A 25,184-nucleotide genomic window follows, 5' to 3' on the forward strand; every position below is an offset into this window, starting at 1 on the left:
ATCAATATATTATATTCGAATCCTATCTTTTAAAAAAAAGTTTTGAATTTGGACTTTAAGTATATCATAGGATAAACAAAAAGATATATATGGATTGAACAGAGAGGTAGTTCTTATCATTCTGAATCAGATAAAATAGATTTACTCTAAAGGAGATATTTTGAAAAAAAAAAAAAGGCATACATAGCTACTGCATGATTTTCTAGTGCTTAATAAATTCGTAAATAAAAAAGCATTGGGAATTATAATAGGGTGTTAAAGTATTTGCTCGTCATACAGTTCGGAGCTACTACGTAAGTGAAGTATTTATATCATGGTCCTAGTACCCATCCATGAATTTGAATCGAATTTTTGTGGATAATATTTAAGTTTTTAATAGAGCATTTTATGTAAAAAATTTAGGCTCGGATTTATTTGTAGGAGAATTGACTCGTCTGTGCAACACTGCAACTTTATATATAAAAGAGCGTCGGGATTTGGATTAGATGATCATGGTTTGTTACGTGGTTCATCAATAAAGGAGTTTTAGTTGTATGATATTTATTAACTAAAACCCAAGTCGCTAGAAGCGGAGTAGGGGATGGAGAAAGGGCTGAGAGCGTACATGGAGGTGATGCGTCTGGTGCGGCGACTTCCAGCGGAGACGCGCCCGTACTACGCCAAGTACGCGCGCGAGAACTTCGTCAACTACCGCGAGCTCGACGACTCCACCTCTCTCTCCGACCTCCTCCGTCGAGCCTACACCCACACCACTTGGGTCCTCAACAAGGTCCTCACTTGAGACCGCTTTTTCTCTCTAGATTTCACGAAGTAAACTTCTTTTTTTTTTGGTCGAATTTTTTGGTTGATTTCAGTACTCTATCGATCACTCGGCGGCAGATAAGCTCAAGAAAGTATGTAGCTGCGATGGCAAATGACTTGGAACAGTTCATGCACGGTATCTGTTTGGTAGTATTCCCCTGTGAGTCTTCTTGGACTCTTTTGATCTATATGTTGGACTTTGGTTGTTTGGGAAGAAATAATCGAGGAACTGGAGAATAACTTTAAGCCGGTTAAATTAGAAATGCCTACTTGTTTGTTTGTTTTCTTTGTAGTTTGGAAGAATAGTTTTACTTGCAATCTACATGCCGTCTTGGTTAGAAATAAGAGGAGGATGGAGAGATAAACTAAGTAAAATCCGAGGGTAATTGATGATAAAACTGGAACACTAGTACAAGTCTAACCCAATCTAACTAAGATAAGTGTTCTCCGTCTCTTCAGTTTAATTCACTTATAAAGTTTCAGTACTTTAAGCTATGTATTTAAAAGAAAACAATAATAGTTTTAATCTCTATCCTATATGGAAACAAAGAAACTTAAGTTTGTATATATTTTAAACCCGTTATTAACATTAAATAAAAGCAGCAAAAGACCAAAACAAAAAGGAAATTTATATAATTGGTTGTCTGAGCCCGGGTTCGAACCGGGGACCTCTAGTGTGTGAGACTAGCGTGATAACCAACTACACCACCCAGACTGGCTATTTGCTACGATTTCTAAACATTAATCTTTTATTAATCAAAAGTTTATTCACTCTAATGATTTTTTTTTTAATCCCACATCGCCAAGATTTTATACATAGGGACATCAGAGCACTATATATAGTGTTCGTCGTTCCACTTTCCAGATTCACGCAGCTGCGTGGTGAGCGCAAAGCGAACTATTCTTTCGCCTTTTACTAAAGAATACCGTGTGCTCGCCACATTAAGCAGCATACGCCAATTTTTTGAGGGAATTCCTTTCATTAGGAATCCACCCTATAAATCTATTCTAAATATTTGTGGTCATGGAGTTTTAAATTTGGATTTGATCGATGTAACTATGTGTAACGTTCAAAATTTAATAGAGGTCAAGGTAAGCTGTTACACTAATTTGTGAATACTGAGGTACAGATCTCCAGAAAAGAGAAATTTTTTACCAGGCTACAATGGTTAAAAAAAAATTAAATTGAAATAAAATTAGGTTAAGACAGAATTGGTATTCATGTACGAGAATATAATCTTACAATCATGTATGTCACTGCAAAAGCGAGGAAAATGTCTGCAAATACAAGCAGGAACCGTAACAAATAATTGCAATAGTATCTATAATCCTTTGAGTCCCTTCTTCCGGCGTTTAGAGGGCTTAGCATCTTCAAGAGCTTTTCTTTCAAAGTAATGCTGCTGGAGAACAGAAGTACCAGTTAGTAGTGAGCAGAAAAGAAAAAGAATGCAAAAACGCCAGTTTAATACGTTTGCATTTGAAGGTCCCAACATCCTGGAATCTAGTCAGGAGAGATTGAGCCAAAAGTAATCCTAAATTTGATATATAATTATTTATACAGATTCAGATGCCTGCAGAACATGTTCGCAATATCAAAAGGAGGAAGAGAAGCAGAGAGAGAGAGAGAGAGAGAGAGAGAGAGAGAGAGAGCAGCTAGCAGCGGAATGTCGAAAGAACGAATAATGGGCATGTGACAATACAAAAGTTGAAAACATTACTCAAACTAGTAAAAGCTATGTCAAAGAAAAAGAAAAGAAAAGAAAAAAAGCAAATCAGGAGCATCTTTCTCAAGAACATTTGAAATTCCTCGCCAATGAAGCTATAAGTAATACAACTGACTTTAATAAGAGTCAGATATATGGGTTCATCTCCTCTATCATGGAAAAATTACCAAGGAATGTCTCAAGCTCTCACAAAAATTGGACACCTGATGCTATACTGACAGAAAGTTGTAAACAACTGGGTGGCGAAAAGAATGCTGATTCAATACCAAATCTTAACAGACTGACAGCACTCTCTTGTTTTCCTTGAGATAAAACAAATACAATATACAGAACTCAATTGCGCAGGAGGCAATTTCTCTTGTATCTCTACTTATTAATGTTAAAGTCAGAATACAGCATCTGGATCTATGTGCTAGAGATTCATCTACATAGAAATACCTGAGGTGAGACCTACATCCCTTAACGAATAGAGATCCTCTATGGTTGAGCTTATCAAATTAAAATTATCATCATTTTTAATGGAAAAGGAGCGGTGGTTAAAAATGGCCATGAATAATACAAAAAGGCAGCTAAATGTACAGCATAATTACAAGTCATCTAGTATTCAGATTTCCAGATTTGTCAAGCATAGCACAGAAAAATTTGGAAGCTTAGTATAAAAATAATGCAGACCTCTTCCCACTTTCTTTGAAGTTGCAGGAGTTCCTTACAATAGGAAAGACACTCGGCATGGTAAGCAGCAGCAAGTTCCTTAATCAAGGCCTTCCTTTTGATGATCCCAATCACTTAAAGAATAAAAGAATATGGCGTTAGAAGATCACAAGTTCACATCTTAGTTTTGCTAAAATATTCAAAAGGGCTTAAGAAAGAACAAGTTTAACCAGATAAAAGTCTCTCCTAGGTTTGAGTTCAGACAGAAGCCATTTAATTGTATAGAAAAAAAAAGAGCATAAGCTCCTTAAAACTCAAGATATTTCATTAGGTTGTCTAGAGCAACATCATGCAATAAATCTATATCAACTAAACCCGAACTCCAGAAGATATTAATCGGGTAATTTCCTTCCTTGTTTTACTTTCAACGTATTTGTACATATTTACTAACACTAGCATGGCCACTTTCAAATGATAGTTCGAAAGAAGTACTACTTGCATCAAATCCTAAAACTCTCAATCTTCATAATTTCAAACGATTAAAGCATTGGCAGAAATCAAACAAACTTTTCTAGTATCTAACACCAATTCCTGCATTCCATATCTTCATCCAAACAAGAAACCAATCAACCTCTTAAAACACGAGCACAAGAAATTAAGATTGCGGCAATAACAATTTTACTCGAATTTCTTAGCCAACAAGTGGAAGAGAGGAAATTTACTTCGGCTCGGATCAAATTCAGCAGGTTTTTCTTCCACCGCAGTAGAAGGCTGCTCAGGAGCATCATCCTTCGCATCCATCAGAAGGGTAACGCCTTCTTCAAACATCCAATCAATACCAAAGAGGTCAGATAATTAGCGTAATCCCTCGATTAGACAGAAATCTAGGGTTAGAATTGAGCATAGAGATCGAAAAAGAACCGCCAAATTGCTCGAAAAGAGAAGAAGTAAACCTCTATCTCGATACCTTGGATCGAGAAGCGTTTTAAGGTCTATAGGGTGATTGCTATCGCCTCCGAGATTGCTGAGGCTTTTCTCCAAACCCGAGATCGAGAAGGCAACAGGAGATCGGCAAAGAGGGGCGAAGAAATCGTGGGAAGAGTCAAGAGAGAGCGCCGACTTTAGGTGAGATTGTGAGATTCCTAGACGATATCGGAAGTCGGCGAGTAAAGCACTTGTCGGTGCCGACACAGCGGGGCCAGGAATAAGTCTGGAGTTGGATATTTTTATTCTCGCTTTATTCTCTCAATTGGGCCCTATTGCGACCATTTAAATCTATATGTTTTTAGTCTATTCCGAAATCTTAATCTAATTTCTTTATGGTTAAAAGATGTAAATATGTCAAACTATTTAGATAGCAAAACTAACACATCTAATAGTTTATATTTTGACGAAAGTTTCTTATTTGCATCTCTCTACCCTTTTAAATTTTAAATTTATAAGTACATCTTTTAAAACTCATGTTTTTTAAGCGGATGTTTTAAAGTTACTTTTCAATAATTGTAAATAAAAAAATTGGTAATTTAATAGATAAAAAGATATAAATAAATTTGAGCATAGCTTTATTTTTGAACTCGATTTAAATTTCATGCCAAATCTGACTCAAACCTGACTGGCTCAAAAGGGATTAATATTTATTAATATTATATATATATATATATATTAAATACTTCTTGACTCGTTTTAAAGTTTGGCTGTTTGGGTTTAGTCTGACTTGACTTAAATATTAGGCTTAGTTTAGCCTAACTTAAAAATAATTAAATTTCATGCTTGGGCTTGGCTTAGATGAGCTGTGCTAAGACTAAATCTCAAGTTATGTTCAAAATTAATTTTAAGCTAAGTTTGAGTTTGGTCGCTTAGATTCGGCTCATGTACACTTCTATCTATAATTTTATTATTTGATTATAAAATATAATAATTATGTTAAAAAAAATTATATAAATAATTGTGTTTAATTATTAATTATGAATAAATATGCTAACTATAATAAAATTGTTCCTTATAAAATATGTACAGTTTTACTGTCGTGTGACTTACTTTATATAAAATTAATTAAAATATATATAAATAAATATTTAATTGTAAAATATATTTAAAAATAAATCGAATTTGCACGACCTCCTTACAGACCACCTCACTTTATAGGTAAAGATTATCTACATGCGAGTTATAAGTACAATAATAACCCAACACCCCAAATTATTATTATTTTTATTTTCTTTTGTATAAAGTATAATTATAAACCCTCCGCAAAACCCCTTCTTCCTTTCGATCCCGCCGAAGCACCGAAATAATTTCCTTCTCTCTCTCCTCAGTTCTCACTCACCTTCTCTCCGATGGGTACATCGGTGCAGGTGACTCCACTGTGCGGCGTCTACAGCGAGAACCCGCTGTGCTATCTCCTCTCCATCGATGGCTTCAACTTCCTCATGGACTGCGGGTGGAACGACCTCTTCGACCCCAACCTCCTCCAACCCCTATCCAGGTTAATTTCTCCATTTCTCTGTCTCTCCCATCCGATCTGTTCAGTTCGGCCTTTTTATTTCCATTTCGCGACGGATCTGGAGGAATCGTTGAAAGTTTTGATACGCATTGTGAGATTTTATCTGACCTGCATTGATATTTGAAGGCAACCTGTTTCGATCTTGAAGGTACTCGAACCGGAGAAGAAATCAAGATGATTCATATGCGTGAACTTTCTAAAAATTGTACGACGGACAAGAAATTGGGTTCGGATTGCATCTTCTGGCTGATTTCAACGACCGATATAGGGTTTGTGAACGGACATATAAAAAGCCTAGTCTGGCAACAAAGGTGGCCATAAAGAGGAGCAACATTTAGGGACTGAAGGGATTCAAACCTAAGAAACTGGAAACCAATGAGAAGATTCATGTGCCAAACCTTTCTCAAGTCATAGAATGAACTAAAAGAAATTTGGGCATGATTTAGTGATAGAAGATAGGTCTGTTGCTCATTTGACAAAATAGGACTGCTTTGCACTCCTGGTAATTCAAGGTTCAAAATAGGATCTGGAGGGATATATGACCACCCTTTTCTTGGACTTAAAGATGGAAATAGCCTTAGAGCCTCAATCATCAGACTTGATTAGCATGCTTTAAGACAAATCATTTTGTTATCTGAAAAAATATTTACTATGTCAATATATCTTAGCTAGACCACTAGCGTCTAATTTGTTTGAGTTTTTCAGGGTTGCAACAAAAATTGATGCCATCTTGCTATCACATCCAGACATTCTTCATCTAGGTGCTTTGCCATATGCTATGAAACAATTTGGACTCTCTGCTCCAGTTTATTCAACCGAACCTGTGTATAGGCTTGGTCTTTTGACCATGTATGATCACTATCTTTCTCGAAAAGTAAGCTCCTGCTGACATCTGATTGGCATCAATATTGTTTCATGAAATCTTTTAGCTTGATTTATGCCTCGTATTAACATATTAGACTATTAGTCTCTTTCTTTCAATGTCTGACATCAATACATTTCTGTTTCTTAGTTTTGTTAAGATGCATTCATTGTATAATAATCTATAAAATTTCCACTATGTGGTATTGTTTTATAGTGAACCTTGATTATTTTGAAATCATCTTTTGCAGCAAGTTTCAGATTTTGACTTGTATAGTCTGGATGATGTTGATGCTGCTTTTCAGAATGTTACTAGATTGAAATACTCACAGAATTATCATCTTTCAGGTTGGTAAAGTTCTAATGATTCTTCAGCCTAAGACTTTTTGGATGTTTCACTTGTTTTGTTGTTAGTAGATAAAGGAGAGGGAATTGTTATTGCTCCTCATGTGGCTGGACATCTTCTGGGAGGTACCGTCTGGAAGATAACAAAAGATGGAGAAGATGTAGTATATGCAGTTGACTTCAACCATCGTAAAGAGCGGTTGGATTTCTCTTTTGTGCTACTCCTTAGGAATTTATTAGTACGATAACTTTATTTTGTTTAATAGAAGTTAAGCTCACTGAAATCTTCTCAGGCAGTTGAATGGGACTGTTCTAGAATCTTTTGTACGACCAGCTGTTCTGATAACTGATGCATATAACGCATTAAACAATCAGCTTTACAAGCGTCAAAGGGACCAAGAATTCATTGGTAGCTTATAAAATCTTCCCTTCTATGTTTTGTCTACTTGTTCTAATTATTTTTGGATCTTCGTTTCTCTCTGACACTCTCGATCATGCCCATGTATACTTTCTGTGCTATTTCACAGGACTTATACTACAATTTTTAATGAGAACATGAAAGAATTATATTATTCTGATTTTTTTTTTTAATTTTCTCCTGCTCCTGGCAGCAAGCATAGCCTTGGATAGCATTTATTCATGTGTAATTGTAACTATGAAACTTTAATATGTTACTTACTAGACTGCAATAAAAATGCTTTACCTCTGAATTCTGATGAGATACAACATGTACAGCTCCATCTTTTCTATTAATTTCCAATATTTTATGGGCATTTTAATAAATATCAAGTTTTATTATCTTGGCATTTGTAATTTCAGGCAAACCTTTACCCAAACTATAGTTGGTAATAGCTAAACATATTTCATACAGATACAATATTGAAAGCACTGACAGCTGATGGCAATGTATTGCTTCCTGTTGATACAGCCGGGAGAGCACTGGAAATTATTTTGATACTGGAGCAGGTGAAATCTGTGTTAAATCTGTGCTTTTTCTTCCGATTTGATGGAAATTTTTTATATTTGATGGAAATTTTTTATATTTGTGTTAAATCTGTGTTAAATCTGTGCTAAGTTGATAGTTTTTATATTTGATGGAAAATTTCAGTACTGGGCTCAGCAGCATTTAAGTTTTCCCATCTTCTTTTTGACGAATGTTTCTACAAGCACAATTGATTATGTCAAGAGTTTCCTTGAGTGGATGAGTGACTCGATAGCAAAGTCCTTTGAACATACACGTGACAATGCATTCCTACTGAAGTAAGTTTGAATTTATTTCTTCCTTATTGTTATTACATCATTCAATATGCACTTCTATATAGTAGCAATTTTTTTCTGTCTTCTCTCTATCTTTTCCTATTGTACAAAACACGGTTGATGATGAGGTGCTATTCTGAGCATTCTGGAGCTGTAAGTCCAATTACTGATAATAAACATATAATAACGTGACAAGATATTGAAATAACTTGGATGCTAGGAATATTGTTGTGTTCTAGAATGTTTCTGAATTGAACTACTTAAAGAATATTTTTGAACTTAAAATATCATGCACCTTATTTCTTGGCAAAGTTTGTAACTTTATTTATCTTTCTTTAAGTTGCAGTTCTGATGTTATCTTAACTTTGATGTCTCCCTTTCTTGCAACTTTTTGTTATGCATCTTGCAGGCATGTTAATCTCATAATCAACAAGAACGAACTTGAGAAATTGACTGATGTTCCAAAGGTTAGGATTGTCTTGTACTTGTTGTCCTTTTGAAGTCCGAAGCTGATATGCAATTTATAGGTAGTTTTAGCATCCATGGCTAGTCTGGAGGTCGGTTTCTCTCATGATATATTTGTTGAATTGGCGACAGACACAAAGAATCTAGTGCTTTTTACCGAAAAGGGCCAGGTATGTTTTCGGATGACATACTCACTTTATTGGTCTTTTCATTATATTGGTAACTTGGAAGTATTTCAGTAACGGTCAAAAAGGTTGTTGCCCATTGATTAACAGTCGTCCCTGATAGAGGTTCTTTCTTTAAATCCTAGGAGAGTCTTCCTAGTAGGTTGATACATGTGCTTATTGGTGTTACAAAAATGTAAAGTAAAAGAAAGAAATAACTTAGGTGATTCAGGTAGTCTTTGACAAGAATATATGACAAGATACATATTTGTAGAATGTAGAATTACACACTATGTAGTTGGGACCTGCATAAAATGTAAAGTAAAAGAAAGAAATAACTCAGGTGATTCATGTAGTCTTTGACAAGAATATATGACAAGACACATATTTGTAGAATGTAGAATTACACACCATGTAGTTGGGACCTGCATAAATTTCTAGTTGTCCTAGTTGCGATTGATTTCAACACTGATTTGTATGTAAGAGCAAACTTCATATGTTAGAACAACTGTTCTAGATTTATATGGGATGCGGGACAAATTTAAATAAACAAGAGAAATCAGCAAAGAAACAATTTAAAGAACTGCAAGCTAGACAAATGGAAGTCCTTTAAATAAATATACGAAACTATGCTATATTTTAAGGTCACAAGCAAGATGCCTAGATTTCAAGAGAATGACTTAGTTCATTGGAAGCAAGGAAATTTATTTGACTAGAATACTTCACTCATTATGAGACAAAATTACTAATATAGAAGATGGGGAAATTAAGGCTAACAGATAGCCAATTTTATGGGTTTCTGTGCAGAAAATTGATACGTTTTAGAAAATTCCAGCAAAGGCTATTGTAAAAAGAAGGTTATGTGAGAACAAGTATTTTGATGCATGGAATAAGTCTACCAGCAACAATTGATCTAAGGATAATAAATAAGATGTGTGGTCCAAAAGGATATTACTAGTCATTATACCCGTCAATTGATACCGGAACAATGACAAGATGAAATCTGATCCATGTTTGGAACCCCATGCCGAAACTGGATCTAAAGATGAAATCTGAAATCTAATCTGAAAGATCCCATTTGGAAGCTGACGACATCCAGATAAAAATATATGAAAGGTCTGACTCTTAACAGAATTGTAGAAGTCTCATGATATCCTGGAAATGTCGAAGAAAGTAGGAGTGTAAAAAGATTAGATCTATGGAAAGAGACCTTAGGTTTCACACTTCGGGGTTCCGATTTCACACTGGGAGGGATCTTCATGAAACCTTTGGAGAAAGCTTCAAGCCGTCTTTATTTCATCAAAAAATCATCTAAACACAAGTAAAAAACAAACCCAACAACTAAGGACTGGAATTTAGCCCGAAAATACTTTGAAAATACGAGAAGATAAAAAAAGACATAAAGAAACTAATCAAAGTCTAACTAAGACCCAGTGACACATTAATAACTAAGCCAAAGTGAAATTGGTCCAGTGGTGTGCCTTCGCCTTAGGTACATGATCTTGAGTCCTCATCAATTTGTTTTTCTCCCTCAATTATCAAGACAAGCAGCTAAAATATTCAAGTAGACTAAACACCTATGATTACTCAAACATAATAAACACAGATTCATCAACTCCATTCATCATCTTCATGATGTATCTACGCGTAATTTTGCTAAGTACCCCTATCCCTTCTCTCAGCAGCTCTTTGATTCCTCTATGTTGATCATATTGTAGTTTGGCACACTAGCTCGTATGCTTCAAGTGGATCCGCCTCCAAAAGCTGTAAAGGTTAATATGAGTAAGAGAGTTCCTTTAGTTGGCGATGAATTGAAAGCCTATGAAGAAGAACAAAGCCGAATAAAAAAAGAAGCCTTAAAGGCTAGTCTCAGCAAAGAGGAAGAATTAAGGGCTTCTCATGTATCAGATGCTAATGTAGCTGATCCCATGGTGATCGATGCCATCTCATCTCATATTTCATCCTCTGGTAAGAGCAGTTACTTTGCATTACTTGTCTATTTGATGATCTCTATTGTTGTCTAATTTGAATTTTATATGCTATCATGATTCTGCTCATATTACCATACATATGAGGACGATCACTCTTGTTTGTTCTATAACTGTCATTCCTAAAATGATTTGACTTGGAAGGGAATGACTCTCATTTTCCAGGTGAATCACTTTTGTGAATAATTTGGGAATTGAAGTTCTTGAGGAATTCTAATTCTTTCAAGCTCTAGTTACTAGACATTATTACCATTTTCTTTTTGAAATGTTATTCACAAGAAAAGTTAGATATTCTAGTATTTTGAGACTACATGCACTGATATACAGAATATTGGAAATATGTTCATTTAGCAGAGAAAGTTAGTGGTAGATGATTAACCCAAATCACATTTGGTGTGGATCAATTTAAGTTCTTGTCCATAGATTCGGCAAAATCTTTGAACTTCTGACATATGGTTACTGAAACTGTTCCTTGGATTCTAGGTTATTAAAAATCAATAAACTTGAGCACTAGTGGCTAATCTGGTCTCTTTAAATTTTATATGGTTTTGTTTTTTAGTAGGCAATTTAGCATTTGAGTTAATTTTGTTGTTGTCAGATTCGTAAATTTACATGGTTATGCACTTTTCAGTAGCTGGCTCGCGCTTTGGTGGGTTTGGTGGGCATCTGGACATTTTGATTGATGGATTTGTCGCTCCATCCACGAGTGTTGCTCCCATGTTTCCCTTCTTTGAGAATAAAGCTGAATGGGATGACTATGGTGAGGTCATCAATCCTGACAACTACATTATTAAAGAAGAAGACATGGATCAGGCGTCCATGCTTGTAAGTCCCACTTTTACATAGTATGGTAATGTGCTCATAGATGGTATTTTCTTTAGCAGAACAATTTAATGTGGACCACCTACCCAATTATAGCAAGTATGGTTTCTTGCTCATTTTCTATGTTATATGTTTTAATTCTTTTAACAAGTTTTAGCCTCATGCTGGATGTATAGATATTTTATGAAGGCTTTTTTGCATTAATACCGACAAGAAGTACTAGAGGAACTTAATGCTTAAAATTCATTCAACTGGCATGGACAAATATAAGCGACAGTAGCCTTGTCTGTCTATTGAGTTGAGCTATAAATGGAACATGGAAATCCTGATGCTGGTAGTTGGACCAAGTGGAGGTGGGGGTTGGCTCTGATGGGAGATCTTTTTCCCATTCTTTTCTTTTTCTGAATTTTGATAAGCAAGTCATTTATATTCTTGTTGTTTTACACGATAAACTGATCTCCCTTTTGATTTCTGAGTGTTTCATATGCAGAGTTCTTTAGTAAACACTAAACAACACACATGCATCTCACTAAAGTTTGTTACCACTCCATATTATGACAACTAGAACTAATGTGGGTTGTTTTCTATTGCTACACTGCTTCTGTCGACCTCCTGCATAGAGTACAATTTGCTTTTTCATTAGTCATAAGTTTAAATCAATTGGTAGTATATAATTCCATTGTTTAAGTTGGTTTTCTCATCATGTATTCACTGTTTTCAGGGAACTGGTGGTGGTTTAGATGGTAAGCTTGATGAAGGCTCAGCTCACTTGCTCCTGGATTCAACACCATCAAAAATTGTTTCAAATGAAATGACCGTAAGTTTTCAGTTCCACTGTAACAAGACTTGGCTTTCCATAATTGCTGCTTGGATGGGGAGTTTCAAGTGATCATCACTGTTAACTGAGATTGATACTGTCTTAAGCTGATAGGTTCCAATTTATTGTGATTCCATATTCCAGCCTTGCATGTTGGTTCCATATAAACTGCTTGCAAGCACCATATCCAGCTAATATGCTTCAACATATATGCTTGTGAAACTTTTCTTCTATGTCAATTTGTAGCATCCTTTCCTTTTCATGTGGTTTCAATCGTCCGCTACGTCTCTATAACTGTACTTCTTAGACTATTAATGCCTTAATTTTAATCTTGAAAATTCATTCCCTAAGGCATAATATCTTTCAGATTATCAAACCCTTTCATTCTTGCCAGCCGTTACTCTTTTGACATGTTTTGGTAGCTTTGTAACTTCCTGCATCAAACAGGATTTGAAATTATTTGGGTTGAGCAAAAATTATGTATATCTCATATTCCGCAATCTTACACCGATAATTTCATGTTAGAAGAACAAATTGCTTGCTTTCTTCTCGATTATATCTTTTTGAAGGATTAATACATGGTGTTTCTGTCACAGCCATACCCTCTTATTGTTCTTTTCATGTGTCCAGTAAAGTCTGCTAAAAATATTTTAAGGTTGTCTAGGCTTTTGCTTAGGTAACTATGATTGACTTGTGGAATCCAACATAATAGTAATTTCCCATTTAGTGCATGCAAAGTGCTAGTTATTTGGCTTCAAATCTCTGATATTCCTTTTCTATGGTTTAAAAGAGGAATGTATCTTTACTTGGAAATTAGTGGTACACTTCCATTTTATATATTTAAAATTATCAAAGCTTTCTCTTGTCATTTCAGGTGCAAGTGAAGTGTGCTTTGACTTACATGGACTTTGAAGGTCGGTCTGATGGTCGTTCTCTAAAATCAATTTTAGCTCATGTGGCTCCCTTGAAACTTGTATGCCACTCGAACCAAACTTGTATATAGTGCTTTAACTTATACTTGCCATTGTGCTCTCTGATAGTACTTTGCTTTTCTTTTTACGATGATCGATTTCTTCCTTACTATAGTGCGAATACTAATTTTGATGAGTTAATTATGGAAAATTAATTTGTAACTCTACAATGTGGTCAAAATATCCTTTTATCAGCACTATTTGTAAGCAACGATAGCCGTGTCAACAACATATCGGCATGTGGTACGAGGGGTGCCACACGACACCTCTCCTAGCAATGCTTCACACATTGTCATCGTTGCCTGTCGCGAGCCAGCCCGAGGTTGTTGACGAAGGCGCCCATCACAACATCGCGGATGCCTTAGCCCTTGTTGGCTTGAGAAGAAAGATGACTCGAGTGGAGTAGCTCGAGTCGATTTCGAATAAAACCTTAAGTTGCGGACTCGCTCCTTCCTCCTCGAGCTAGCAGAGGCTAGGGCATCCGCGACGTTGTGATGGGTGCCTTCATTGGCGACTTCGGGTTGGCTTGTGATGGGCGACGACGAGGTCGGCAGCAACGACGAGCAGTGACAACGAAAAGTGAAGCATTATTAATCTCTCTTCTCTTTTTCTCTCCCTTTCTTGTGGCACGGCCGGCACGTGCTCTGCCATGGCACGGCCATCCTTGTTTGTAAGCACTTTTGAAGACATACTAGTTTGTATTTCAGCTATAGATTGAACTTCTGATGAATCTATAAGCATAGGACATCACTTGCTATTCGTGCCTCTTGCATCCAAGAGGTTATGGGTTTAACTCTTGGAAACAATCTTTTGGAAAATGAGGATAAGGCCGCATATATCCTTCCTCCCCATGCAAGAGCTTTCTGCACTGGATGCCCTAGTGGTATATCAGTGCTTTCATGTTGTTTAGCTGATACATGACTATTCTATTATTTGCTAATATGTATTTCACAACTTTGTACTGAAATTTCGCATTTGTTATTTAGGTTCTAGTGCATGGATCAGCAGAAGCTACTGAGCATTTGAAGATGCACTGCATGAAGCATGTCTGCCCTCATGTTTATGCCCCACAAATTGAAGAAACTATTGATGTGACTTCTGATTTGTGTGCTTACAAGGTACTAGTTCATTAAGGTGCTGCAGTTTCAGTAGGATTGCATTGACTATTGATGATGAATAGTCAGTAAGTATCTCAGAAAGTTGCTCACAGATCCTCTCTGCTTATGCTTTTATACAACTGCAGGTGCAGCTCTCAGAGAGGTTAATGAGTAATGTGCTTTTTAAGAAGGTAAAGAAATCAGTTCTATTGTGAAACTTTAATTGTATCCTGTTTTAGAAGGTGAGAAATATTAGTTGCATTGAAACATTCTGATCATATGTTGTTTTAGAAGGTAAGAAATTTAGTTTTTTTTGGACATTTTGATCATATCCAGCTTTATTTTAATTTTTTCCTTTATTGCAGATTGAGTAAAATATTAGGGCGTATTACTGGCAATTCTTTGTCTGCCACTGGCATTGAGCATCAAGTAGTGTGTAGATGTTTATAAGTAGTGCGTAGATAGTAAGCAGGTAAATAACAATTGAGAGGGTTCTCTACCATATATAGATGTGCTTGGTTGTGCGACAAGTCCACAACTATTTGAGTTCTGGTTCAATTTCAGTTATCCTACAAATGCTCACAGGTCATCAAGATAGATATTCTGACCTTTTGCCCCAAGTTTTAATAGCCAATGAGTCGTCAAGTTTCCAGTTTACTTGCCCTCATGGATTACTTTACCTATTTATTACTCATCCTCTTCACTACCAATATAATTCGTATGATATTATGTGTTGCATAATCCGTACTGATGTCATCAATCATATACTTTGATATGCTATAATGTTGATAAAACTGTGATATTGTATATCCATAAAATGGATAATTTGTTATCACATTACTGATATATAGTGTACATATAATGTTATAAACATGTTACAATATACCTTATGTGATTGATAAGGTACACCTACCCTGTATCAAAGATCTAATAAGTGTAACAAGATTTCTGGTTGTGTTCATTTCATGATTATGTAATCAAAAGGCTGTCTGCAGTTAGATTGTTGAATAGTTGTTTCTAAGTAAATATTTAATAATTATAGTAATCTAACTGTTCGTATAAATCAATCTCTATTGGCTTCTATCATCAAGGTTAATGCATTTGAACTTAGATATGGAGATATTATTTTACAGTTAGGTGAGTATGAGATCTCATGGGCAGATGCGGAAGTAGGAAAGACAAATGACATGCTTACACTGCTCCCTCTTACATCGAAGGCCCCAACTCACAAATCTGTTCTTGTGGGAGATCTGAAATTGGCAGATTTGAAGCAGTTTCTTGCAAACAAAGGTGTCCAGGTATGTCTTGGTACTCAGTTTCATTTGATTTGTTGGTTATTAATGCGGGTATTATCATTGGACATTCGTCCACTGTAAACAACCTCAAGTTGAAGTTTGTACTATGGGGAAAACAGGACAAAGTTCAAGTACGGACTTGATGGAGCACAGTTTGCTCCACTCTTGCAAGTATACCCACTGAGAGCCATACTACTCGATGTGGATAGGCATGACATGAATCTTTAAATAATCAAATGACCTTTTTTATGATGTTTGGCTTTTCCACTTATTTATCTTGATAGATACTCTTATTCAAAGGCATTCAATGTGGCTTTCTAATCTCTTCAGTCCCTTTCCATGTTCACTTGATGTAGTACTTATATAGTTGTCTGCATGCCGATACATTGTTCGACCATTAAATTAATCTGGTGCTTTTCTTCAGGTAGAATTTGCTGGAGGTGCTCTACGGTGTGGTGAGTACGTCACCCTGCGCAAGGTCAGTGATTCGGTCCAGAAGGTAAGTAAGCTATAGTTATTATTCCTTGTGCATATGGACATGGTTCATTGCTCCGCAAGTTGCGTTTTCACTTTTTCTACTGCAACCTTCAGACGTTTATTAAGATGTATCAGACAGCGATAACCTGCAGAATTGAATATTAAGTCATCAAACTTGTCATAAGTTGATATCTAACATAACTGACCTTGTCTGTAGGGTGGTTCTGGTGGTGCTCAACAAATAGTTATTGAAGGCCCCTTGTGTGAAGAATATTACAAAATTCGGGAGCATCTATATTCACAGTTTTACTTGCTATAGATATCCACTTACAAAGTGTTTCATGTATTACATATACTTTACTGGAAAGTATGATATATTAGGCTAACCTATCAATTGATGTTTCTTTCTGATAAGATTATCGACTGATGGTTTTTCTTGGGCACGAGAGACTTGCTTGCAACCGTCTTTCAGACCTTTCTCTGACCAAATTTAAATCTTGTTTGGCAAATTCTACCAATTCGTGGGCAGCAGCCCTGTTTCAAAGCAATACTGACTTCGTAAACAAGATATTGATAAAATCAAATCACCCAAATGACCTCGCCACATTGCCCACATACATAAATTTCAGCCTTACCAAATCTGTCACGACCTTTCTATCAGTGGAAAACAAGAGTTGTTTTTCTTAATAAAAGAATGAGAAATTACATACGCTATTGGGAAAATAGCCACCTAGTTGACTTGCCAAAGAGATGTATTTATAATTGTGTAATATAATAATAACAATAAACATCACTTCAAAATCTCCTAGAATGCAGAACACCACAAAAGTAAATGCCGTCCAGTCCGAATGATCCTTGGTAGGTATAGCTCTCCAATCCTAATATCACAGAATTTGAAAGAGAATCTTCTCATTTGCTTCTAGTTAATCCAAGTTTTTACTGATCTAATTCAAAGGTGTTTGCATTGCAAACAGGCGTCACGAGACCAAATGCTCAATTTCACTTACAAAAAGAGCTTGAGCAATTTAATTACTCTAAAAAAGAGCTAAGCAAAATATCAAAAGGCCATCATATCTGACAGCTTCAACGTGTATCAATAGTTCACCATTAAATTACAATAAGAAGTTTCTGAATATATAGAGCTTCTTTTGGAATTACAACAGTCAATTGTAAACACCAAATGAACAGGTGACCAACTAACCAGCTTCATTTTTCCCTTGAAAGGCTGGCAAGTTATTGAAAAAAATGAGTCAAGCCCCTTAAGAGACCAGGAAGCTAAATCAGAAACAATTCACGTGATCAACAATAAATTGTCAAGATTAGTATTACAATAGTGTAACCAAGTTAAAATTCCATATATGCACTATCACTTCCAGAAGGCGTATGGACAAATCACGTCAGTATGAAAAACCAAAAGGAACCCCTGAAACAAAAATTACTGGTGCCTAAAGGTCATCGATCTGCACAAAGAATTCAGGATATTTACATCACATCAAAATGATTTGAACCTCTGATAGCAAAAGTAGGCACAAACTTACTGGCTGTTAGTCCTAAGGTCAGTTTACTATCAACAGAAAGGTCCTGTTAGGACCATCTGCTACCACTGAACTCGAACGATCCGCGATCCGAAGATGCATCTGATTTCCTGATATGTGAAGCTGCAAATTTTGCTGTCACTTGGTGACTCTTCCCAGCCAATCCACTGTCGCTAATGCTTCCTTCAGAAAGATGATCATAAACCTCTGAAAATTCCTTGCTCCATGAATGCAATGGAATAACATAGCTATCATCCTTGGCTTTTCTCTTTCGCCTCTCGTGTTGTTTCACATTCTCTGATATTTGATGAATTGTCTCATTTATCTTTGAGATACCTCGCTCTACCGGTTCCACCACATGTGAGACAGTAAATTTCACATCATCGACTATCTGAAGTACACCATATGTACAGAATATTAATATCTGGCAGAAAAAGGATTAAAAATTCAAATACAAAATATACATTTATAATCACATACAATTTCTCCACTTCCAAGGACCACATCACGAACACTTTGAGGGAAACTCAACCGCCTTTCTCTATCATCAGGACGGGCAACCAGCATTTTTGTTAACATTCCACTCTCTCTTACCTCTTCAGGATCTGGAGGAGCTCCTAGTGATGCATAATCAGACATTACAGCGACATTACGAATGCCTCTTTCTCCACGTCGATAAGGTTTAGCTGGAAATACTTTCAAATGAACCACTGCAGCAATCCCCATCTGTTAAGCAAGAATTTTGTTACCAAGGACTTTACCGAGCCAATCACCTAGAAACTAATCTCCCCCTCCCTCCTCTAATAAAGATATACTATTGTCTATCAATTTTACAAGTACATACATATCTGGGATGCAATAATTGGTCAACAAGATCAAAAATTGCAACAGAGATATTAATGGCCATATCAATTTTTTGCTTCTGGATTGTTTTGGTCTTCTGCATTAATGAACCTCTCTCACAATCCCTTATATATATATATAAAAGATTGTGTGTGTGTGTGTGAGTGAGTGAGTGAGAGAGAGTGAGAGAGAGAGAGAGAGAGATCAGAGATGATTTCAATATAGGTGGCTGGACTTGCAACTTCAAGCTATGAACCTACCAACCTAACATCAACCCAGAAATTGGTAGCTACTTCCTAGTAAAATAAAAATTATGCAAGAGAGAGAGGCGACATACAAAAAATATAGGCTTGACAGGGAGAGTTATTCACAGAAGTAGATGATAAAATCTACTCCAAGGAATTATTTTCATCTCTAAGGTTTCCAAAAAAAAATGACCATAAGAGACAGCCATCTCCAAAATGATGAACACATATATCAAATCGTACCTCAATGCATATAATATAATCCTGGATGCGTGTTTTCAACTCTTGTGCCAAATGGCCTTTAAAAGCTCCTGTTGAAAAGAGAAATGCAACAGCAACACCTTGCCACCAAGTCAAGAATACAATAGATTTGAACACCAAGAATTTAGCCAGGGGTTTAATAGGTTCCAACTTCTCCTTAGTGACAGAATAGAACTGTATAAGGCAATATAAAGCCCATGTCTGACTGAAATTCAAAACAACTGCTAAATATGGATACCTGCACAAAGGCAATATATTTGTCAGCACAAGAATCATTGCAATAGTTTGGTTCACGAAGTAATATGTCATACTTGAAACCAAGAACTAACTCTGGCACATGCAAGAGATAGAATTTATCAAATAAATGTTGAGAAAAGATAGATATAATCACACAGACTGATGATGAAAAGAGAACATTGACCAAAAAGAATCTTACCCATATCTCCATCCAAACTTTCCTTCTCCATAAACCCCAAAGAGTTCTAGGATGATAGCTAATACAGCACATATCGGCTTTAGTATCATCTGAAACAATATGAAGCTTGATCACAAAAGCTGAAAAGGATGGATGCAGGAAGTGTGACAGAACAATTTCTTAATGTGAAAGATATACTTACATACTGAACAATTCCAATTTTTACAGCATGATAGAAGTCGGAACCAAGATACCAGTTCTTTAAAAAGCAATTCAAAGGAAATGGATGCCTTACAACTCCATCCCCATATTCAAGATCAAGAAGAGGTGCGCTTGAACTTGTCTGAATCTGAGCCTCCATAAGTTTAATTGTATTTTCCTCGCCACCTTAAACAAAATATTTACCAATTGAACAAGATGAATGGAAACCAAAATCAACTTATAAACAAATGAGCACATTTCAATAGGAAAATTAGAAAAGAAACTGAGCCGGGGGTGTACAAGTAGATATAGCTAATTGATGAAGGATATAGAGTAAGCTCACTACATCAAATTGAAGTCCACCAAAATGGTTAAAAGTTAAAAGGACGTACCCAAACAAGCTATCAAATATCTCTCAAAGCAATACATAGCGAATGCCTCATAACAATCCCGCATTATTTCACAAATGAATGCGACATTTGTGTCCAGCAACGACAAGAACTGCAAACAGAAATATCGTTAATGATAAGGTACTTAATGCAACAATAACTAATCTGATGTTAATAAAAGCTAACAGAATAATTAAATAAATGCAAAAATTACTTAAAGCTGAAAATGATTGAGTTTATAAATAGAGAAGTTCAAAGAGACCAGCATAACTCAAATATAAGAACGCAATAAAGATTTATGCTAGTGTTCCAGAATATTACAGACATATAATGCATTACATTCCGTAGAAAGAACGAGGAAAAGCAAGAGGGCATTTGCACACAGTATAAGATGCTTGGGCTGCAAAAGCCTATGGCTCTTAATTTTTCTTCAAGATTAAAAGGAAGACATTTCAGGTACTTAAGACAAACTGACAAGCTAAATCTTTAATTGCAGGATGAATAAGATTCGGGAAATAGCATAATATCAAACTTGAAATATCCACGATATATAAATGAACACAAAGTTAGCATGAGGTCAAACTAAGATTTTGAAGCAGTAAAAGGTTAAGCTAATAGGTGAAGTTATCAAGTCTTTTTGATATCCAAAGATTTTGGATTAAAAAAGATGATTTTGGATAGGGATCATAGGTTTGTCCCACTGCACTTACCATAATTACCTGGTATGTTGCAGTAAAGAAGTACGTCTCCTAAAACAAGGAAAAAAAAGATATTGCTAGCTTATAGTTTATACCATGTAGGCTACATTGGAGTACTCTTCAGTCTTCAGAAACTTTTTCTTCTATGTACTGTTTTCTCATCCTCAAAGTTTGTGAAATCATGATGCAAGCAAGAGAAGGGGGATGATACAGAAAAATTCATTGAATTATCAACTCAACTTCCATTTTTGAAAGTCAAATGGGAAGAATACAGCTTAGCTTCTCTTCTCACCCTAAAGACCACTGACATCAGCTATTCAGTTTTCATTTGACAGTACAATAAATACAAGTACTTTGGGCAAAAATACAAATAGATCTATCCTGATGCATAGTTCAGTGAAGAATAAGCAAGGACCTGTAAAATCTATACAAAAAGAAAACATACTATTTTAGGAATAGCAAATGCACTTGACAGGACCAATAAGGAGAAAAAAATCAAAAGTCTGTCATTATATTTCCTAAAATACTATTCTTTTTATATTTTTTAAAATACTATTCTTCTGTTATTAACTCATATAGAAACAGGAGATGACAACCCTGGTTTACAGTTTAAACAAATGTAGTGGATACATTTCCGTTATTCCGGCATAAGAAGGATATGAAATCTAGTGCAACTAGTGAGATATGAAAGGAAGAAATGAAGAAGAGTCATAAAATCTGAATTACAAATTACATACCGATTCAACTGCATAGATAGGAACCATTAGAATGAGACCAATCAAGAATTTTTGCTCCTGAAATTTGCAAACACCAAATGAATCTAGAAGAATTGGCAGGTAGCACAGGCAACAATAAACTTGAAACATATAAAGCAGTAAATCTGTTCAAATCTGCAACTATCTTCGACATGATACCTTATGGGCATTAGGTCAACATAAGGACACATTTTCTGAATTCATGAGAATAACGGAAATTTGTGAAAGAACAGTAGCAGAATACCTCCGGTTGACTATAAACAGCAAGATGTTCAAAGATGAGGAATAAGGACAGCACAAGTGCAACGGTCACAAATGATCCTGCACTTGAGATTGGCCAGCTGGATAATATATTCGACTCTCCAGTCAAGCCGAGAGAAAACATTGTCACTGATTGGCTAAAAGACTCGGCTAGAGGAAGCAGCAGGAACATCAAATAGAAGGATATCTTCCGTGCCATACTAGCAGAATGTTTACTTGGTTATAGAGCCTCCACTTGAAGACAATCCTTGGGTTGGTGCTTCAAATTGTTTATCATACTTCCAAATCCAAATTGAGCACTGAATCTTTCCCTTTATTCTACCTCACTCTTAAAGAATTCAATACTCCTTGCAAGATAGACTATAGCACTAACAGAAATGCAAAAATGATGATTGTCCTTTACTTAGAGATATACAATCTCTGAGTACAGAAAGACCAGTTGAATTTAAACAAGCTTCCTAACATTGCATTCCAGAAAACATCCAGCTCGCAGATGGATTTCTTCCACTGCAAAGAAACCTGAAAGTAATTAAAACAGCAAACGTCACTGACAATTCATCCCAGCATGCGAAACAAAAGGACATCCAACAGCATTTGTTAGACATGATCAACAAGTGCTAACCAAAACTAAAGGCAATTGAGAGAAAAGGAAGAAAAAGGAAATAGAAAAGCTAGCTGAGTTTGACTGATTTATAATAAAGGAATGAGGTAAACAAATGAAAGTTCCATGTGAAACAACCATATGACATGCTTAAGAGAAAAATAAAAGGATAAATATCAAGTCTATCCTGAATCCATGTCTAGAGAAAAAATATCTAACTGCACATGTTCGGAAGAAAGTTCCTAAACTCCAATACTATCTTAAGCCCAAGATCAAAAGTATTAACACTAAAATGATGAGTTGAAAACCACCTTTTTTGTCACCAGCATGCCAACGTCCGAGTAAATTAATGAGCATGCCACATGTTGAAGGGCACAGGTGACAAGGCTTGTAAATAACCTAACGATGAGTGACTAGACCTTCCTCAAAGTAAAAAAAGTCCAGCTCCATTAACTTCAAGCCAAACTTGACTACTTGCAAGCTTCTCATTTAACAGATTCCTAGTCAACTATTTTAATTATGATTAGACGCACTGACTGGCTAATCTTACTCGAATAACATCATGATAGTAAGTAACCCAAAAAGATTTTACAAATCTGCAAAATATTCTAATCATCTCAGCCACAGAAAGTAGTAACAAAATTGCCATACATTTACTAACTTGAGATGCTCATGAGACTCATATGACGAGTCAAATAAAAGGAAAACAAGAATCTGTCATTTTAAGAGTTTGACTAACATAATTGACTTCTTCAATGGACGAATCCTTAGATAAACATGATTAAGAACTATTCCTGTACAGCTCTAAACTTCCTTTCTGTACTACTATACCACTCTTATGTCTCTTTCTACTGTCTTGGTGTCCCCTATTCTCATCGCTGCATCAATTATTTGATTGGTGTAGGACCACACAAAATTATATAACATTCAAGAAATCTAGACTTGGCCCATCCTCAAATAAACAACTACAGCACAATAAGGAAGACACCAACCTCCATAAAATTTCCAAATAAAGAAGAGCCAGCACAGCCAAATTTCACAACGCCGCACCACACATCCACATGCAGCCACTAGAGCTGCATGCATAGAAACAGAACCCCTAAAATCCGGCCAAATCACATTCCCTCCATCCAAAAACCTAATTATTCATTAACTCGATCATTTCTAGGGTTTTCTTCTTCTCTTTCTACCTCACACCGCGCAAGTAAACGGAAACACGTCCTATCTCGCCCAAAACCATCACGAATTAGAACAGGATGGCAGTATCTCTCGATCGTCGAATAGAGAACGGATCGGTTCGAGAAAACAACACCGGAGATCGGACTCCATGGAGATTACGAAGCGTCGGGATGCAAGAGGAATCGAGAAGAAACTGACCTTTCACCCGATTACGTAGCGTGAATCCTCGTCTCCTCCTCCCCGAATCGAGTCGTCAAGGTATTCTTTCCTTCCTTTTCTCTTCCTTTTCTCCTCTTTGTTTCTTCTTGGGTTTCTTCGCCGTTCTTATTCTCTCTTGTGCGCCGAGAACGAAACCCCCATCGAAAGAGAAAGCTAGTGTTAGAAAAGATTAAACCAAACAAGAAACCGAACCCCCAACTCGAGGCAAAAGTAAAATTCTCAAAAGACACCTTATACTTTCATAATTTTATAATTAATATCCCATTTTGTAATTAATACCCCATCTTTTGATGTTTTTGTAGGAGTGAAAAGAGACCCAATATGGCTCAAATGGCGGTAAACTTATATACTTATTCATATTTTTTCTTCGTATTTAAATACGGATAGTGAGCAAATATTAAACTTAATTATCGTATAGTATTTATTTTATTAATGTATTAACATAATTACGAAACTTATAAAAAAATAAATAAAATATGTGCAAAAACAAGATTAGAGAGATTTATTAAATATATATATATATAAGTACTTAATATCACTGGCTTTATAATTCGTATATTAGGATGGATAGTAAAATTTCATCGACAAAACTCAGATACTAAATTAGATCAAATCGAATTTACGGGCTCTTCTAGCTTTTTAAAAGCAAAATGGAAATTACTAAAATATAAGGGACTTATTTGAAAATATCTAAAGCTAATTAAGTAATCATACTACTAAGCACTGATGTAGGATTGATTAATTACTATTAATTGTTTGTATTTATATGATTTTATTATTTGTTGTACACGTGATGAAGAAAGGAGAGTGATGCCATCAAAATTCATATTTTAATTTTAATCATATAACACATAAGTTGAGAGTATTAATTTACAACATATCAGGCCAGTACTTAATCAAAGATATAGTCCGACTTTAAATAATTCACTCAGTAGAGCAAATTATGGGGAAAATAAGGAGCTGATTTAAACTCTATTATATCAAACGAAAATAAAAAGGGAGTTTTTCCAGTATACCCCTCTCAAATTTGTTTATTTATGTATATATCTTTTAAAATATTTGGTTTTTATTTTAATATAGATACTTACAATAATTAACTAATAATTAAGTTTAAGATTATTTAGTATTAAAAGGATAAAAATATTATTACTCTCTTTTCAATATATTGGGATTTGGGCACACCGATTGATGTATTTAAATGTATTTGTTCCGCAGTACAGCATTGCATGCTTAATGTTGACTTTTTTGCAAAACAGGTTCATATTTTAAATTTATTAGAAAAATAGGTGTTCTCAGAACTTCTTAAACCAATTTTCGTTAAAGAGAATCATTTTAACTTCAGTG

General features: G+C 35.5%; 4 protein-coding genes and 2 non-coding genes across 8 annotated transcripts; 3 read left to right on the top strand and 3 right to left on the bottom strand.

Annotated features, from left to right (window-relative positions):
• The first annotated feature begins 477 nt into the window (after positions 1-477).
• LOC140801155 (LYR motif-containing protein At3g19508) lies at positions 478-1,064 on the top strand. Its single transcript, XM_073156159.1, has 2 exons — positions 478-769; positions 855-1,064. Exons 1-2 carry the CDS (start codon positions 581-583, stop codon positions 915-917), a joined length of 252 nt encoding a protein of 83 aa, XP_073012260.1. The 5' UTR covers positions 478-580; the 3' UTR covers positions 918-1,064.
• A 378-nt stretch (positions 1,065-1,442) lies between these two features.
• Positions 1,443-1,516, bottom strand: TRNAV-CAC (transfer RNA valine (anticodon CAC)). Its single transcript has one exon. It is a non-coding gene; the product is annotated as a tRNA-Val (tRNA).
• A 158-nt stretch (positions 1,517-1,674) lies between these two features.
• Positions 1,675-1,792, top strand: LOC140801532 (U5 spliceosomal RNA). The gene has a single exon (XR_012111480.1). It is a non-coding gene; the product is annotated as a U5 spliceosomal RNA (small nuclear RNA).
• Positions 1,793-1,997: 205 nt separating this feature from the next.
• Positions 1,998-4,311, bottom strand: LOC140800674 (uncharacterized). The gene is made up of 4 exons (XM_073155444.1): positions 4,130-4,311; positions 3,899-3,994; positions 3,198-3,310; positions 1,998-2,201 (listed from the first exon to the last, which is right to left on the bottom strand). Exons 2-4 carry the CDS (start codon positions 3,975-3,977, stop codon positions 2,124-2,126), a joined length of 270 nt encoding a protein of 89 aa, XP_073011545.1. The 5' UTR covers positions 3,978-3,994; positions 4,130-4,311; the 3' UTR covers positions 1,998-2,123.
• A 1,036-nt stretch (positions 4,312-5,347) lies between these two features.
• Positions 5,348-16,652, top strand: LOC140801334 (cleavage and polyadenylation specificity factor subunit 2). Of its 2 annotated transcripts, none has more exons than XM_073156387.1 (18): positions 5,348-5,661; positions 6,385-6,553; positions 6,792-6,888; positions 6,958-7,084; positions 7,179-7,294; positions 7,757-7,851; positions 7,994-8,145; positions 8,552-8,609; positions 8,670-8,777; positions 10,490-10,739; positions 11,391-11,584; positions 12,303-12,398; positions 13,273-13,371; positions 14,356-14,487; positions 14,613-14,657; positions 15,600-15,764; positions 16,186-16,260; positions 16,456-16,652. In XM_073156387.1, the coding sequence occupies exons 1-18, from the start codon at positions 5,513-5,515 to the stop codon at positions 16,555-16,557; spliced, it is 2,229 nt and encodes a 742-aa protein (XP_073012488.1). In that variant the 5' UTR covers positions 5,348-5,512; the 3' UTR covers positions 16,558-16,652. The 2 variants fall into 2 exon arrangements, with proteins under 2 accessions (XP_073012488.1, XP_073012489.1); XM_073156388.1 differs by having other exon boundaries at positions 5,432-5,661; positions 11,394-11,584.
• Positions 16,653-17,534: 882 nt separating this feature from the next.
• On the bottom strand, positions 17,535-23,982 carry LOC140800567 (protein LAZ1 homolog 1). 2 transcript variants are annotated; one of them, XM_073155306.1, is made up of 10 exons: positions 23,820-23,982; positions 21,825-22,360; positions 21,563-21,619; positions 20,131-20,239; positions 19,740-19,924; positions 19,559-19,647; positions 19,105-19,360; positions 18,254-18,499; positions 17,777-18,164; positions 17,535-17,698 (listed from the first exon to the last, which is right to left on the bottom strand). In XM_073155306.1, exons 2-9 carry the CDS (start codon positions 22,038-22,040, stop codon positions 17,823-17,825), a joined length of 1,500 nt encoding a protein of 499 aa, XP_073011407.1. In that variant the 5' UTR covers positions 22,041-22,360; positions 23,820-23,982; the 3' UTR covers positions 17,535-17,698; positions 17,777-17,822. The 2 variants fall into 2 exon arrangements, with proteins under 2 accessions (XP_073011407.1, XP_073011406.1); XM_073155305.1 differs by having other exon boundaries at positions 17,535-18,164.
• Between the last annotated feature and the right edge of the window lie 1,202 nt (positions 23,983-25,184).

The sequence above is a fragment of the Typha latifolia genome, chromosome 14 (genome assembly GCF_019914945.1).
Source record: "Typha latifolia isolate L0001 chromosome 14, TyphaL0001v2, whole genome shotgun sequence".
Taxonomy (NCBI): Eukaryota; Viridiplantae; Streptophyta; class Magnoliopsida; order Poales; family Typhaceae; genus Typha; species Typha latifolia.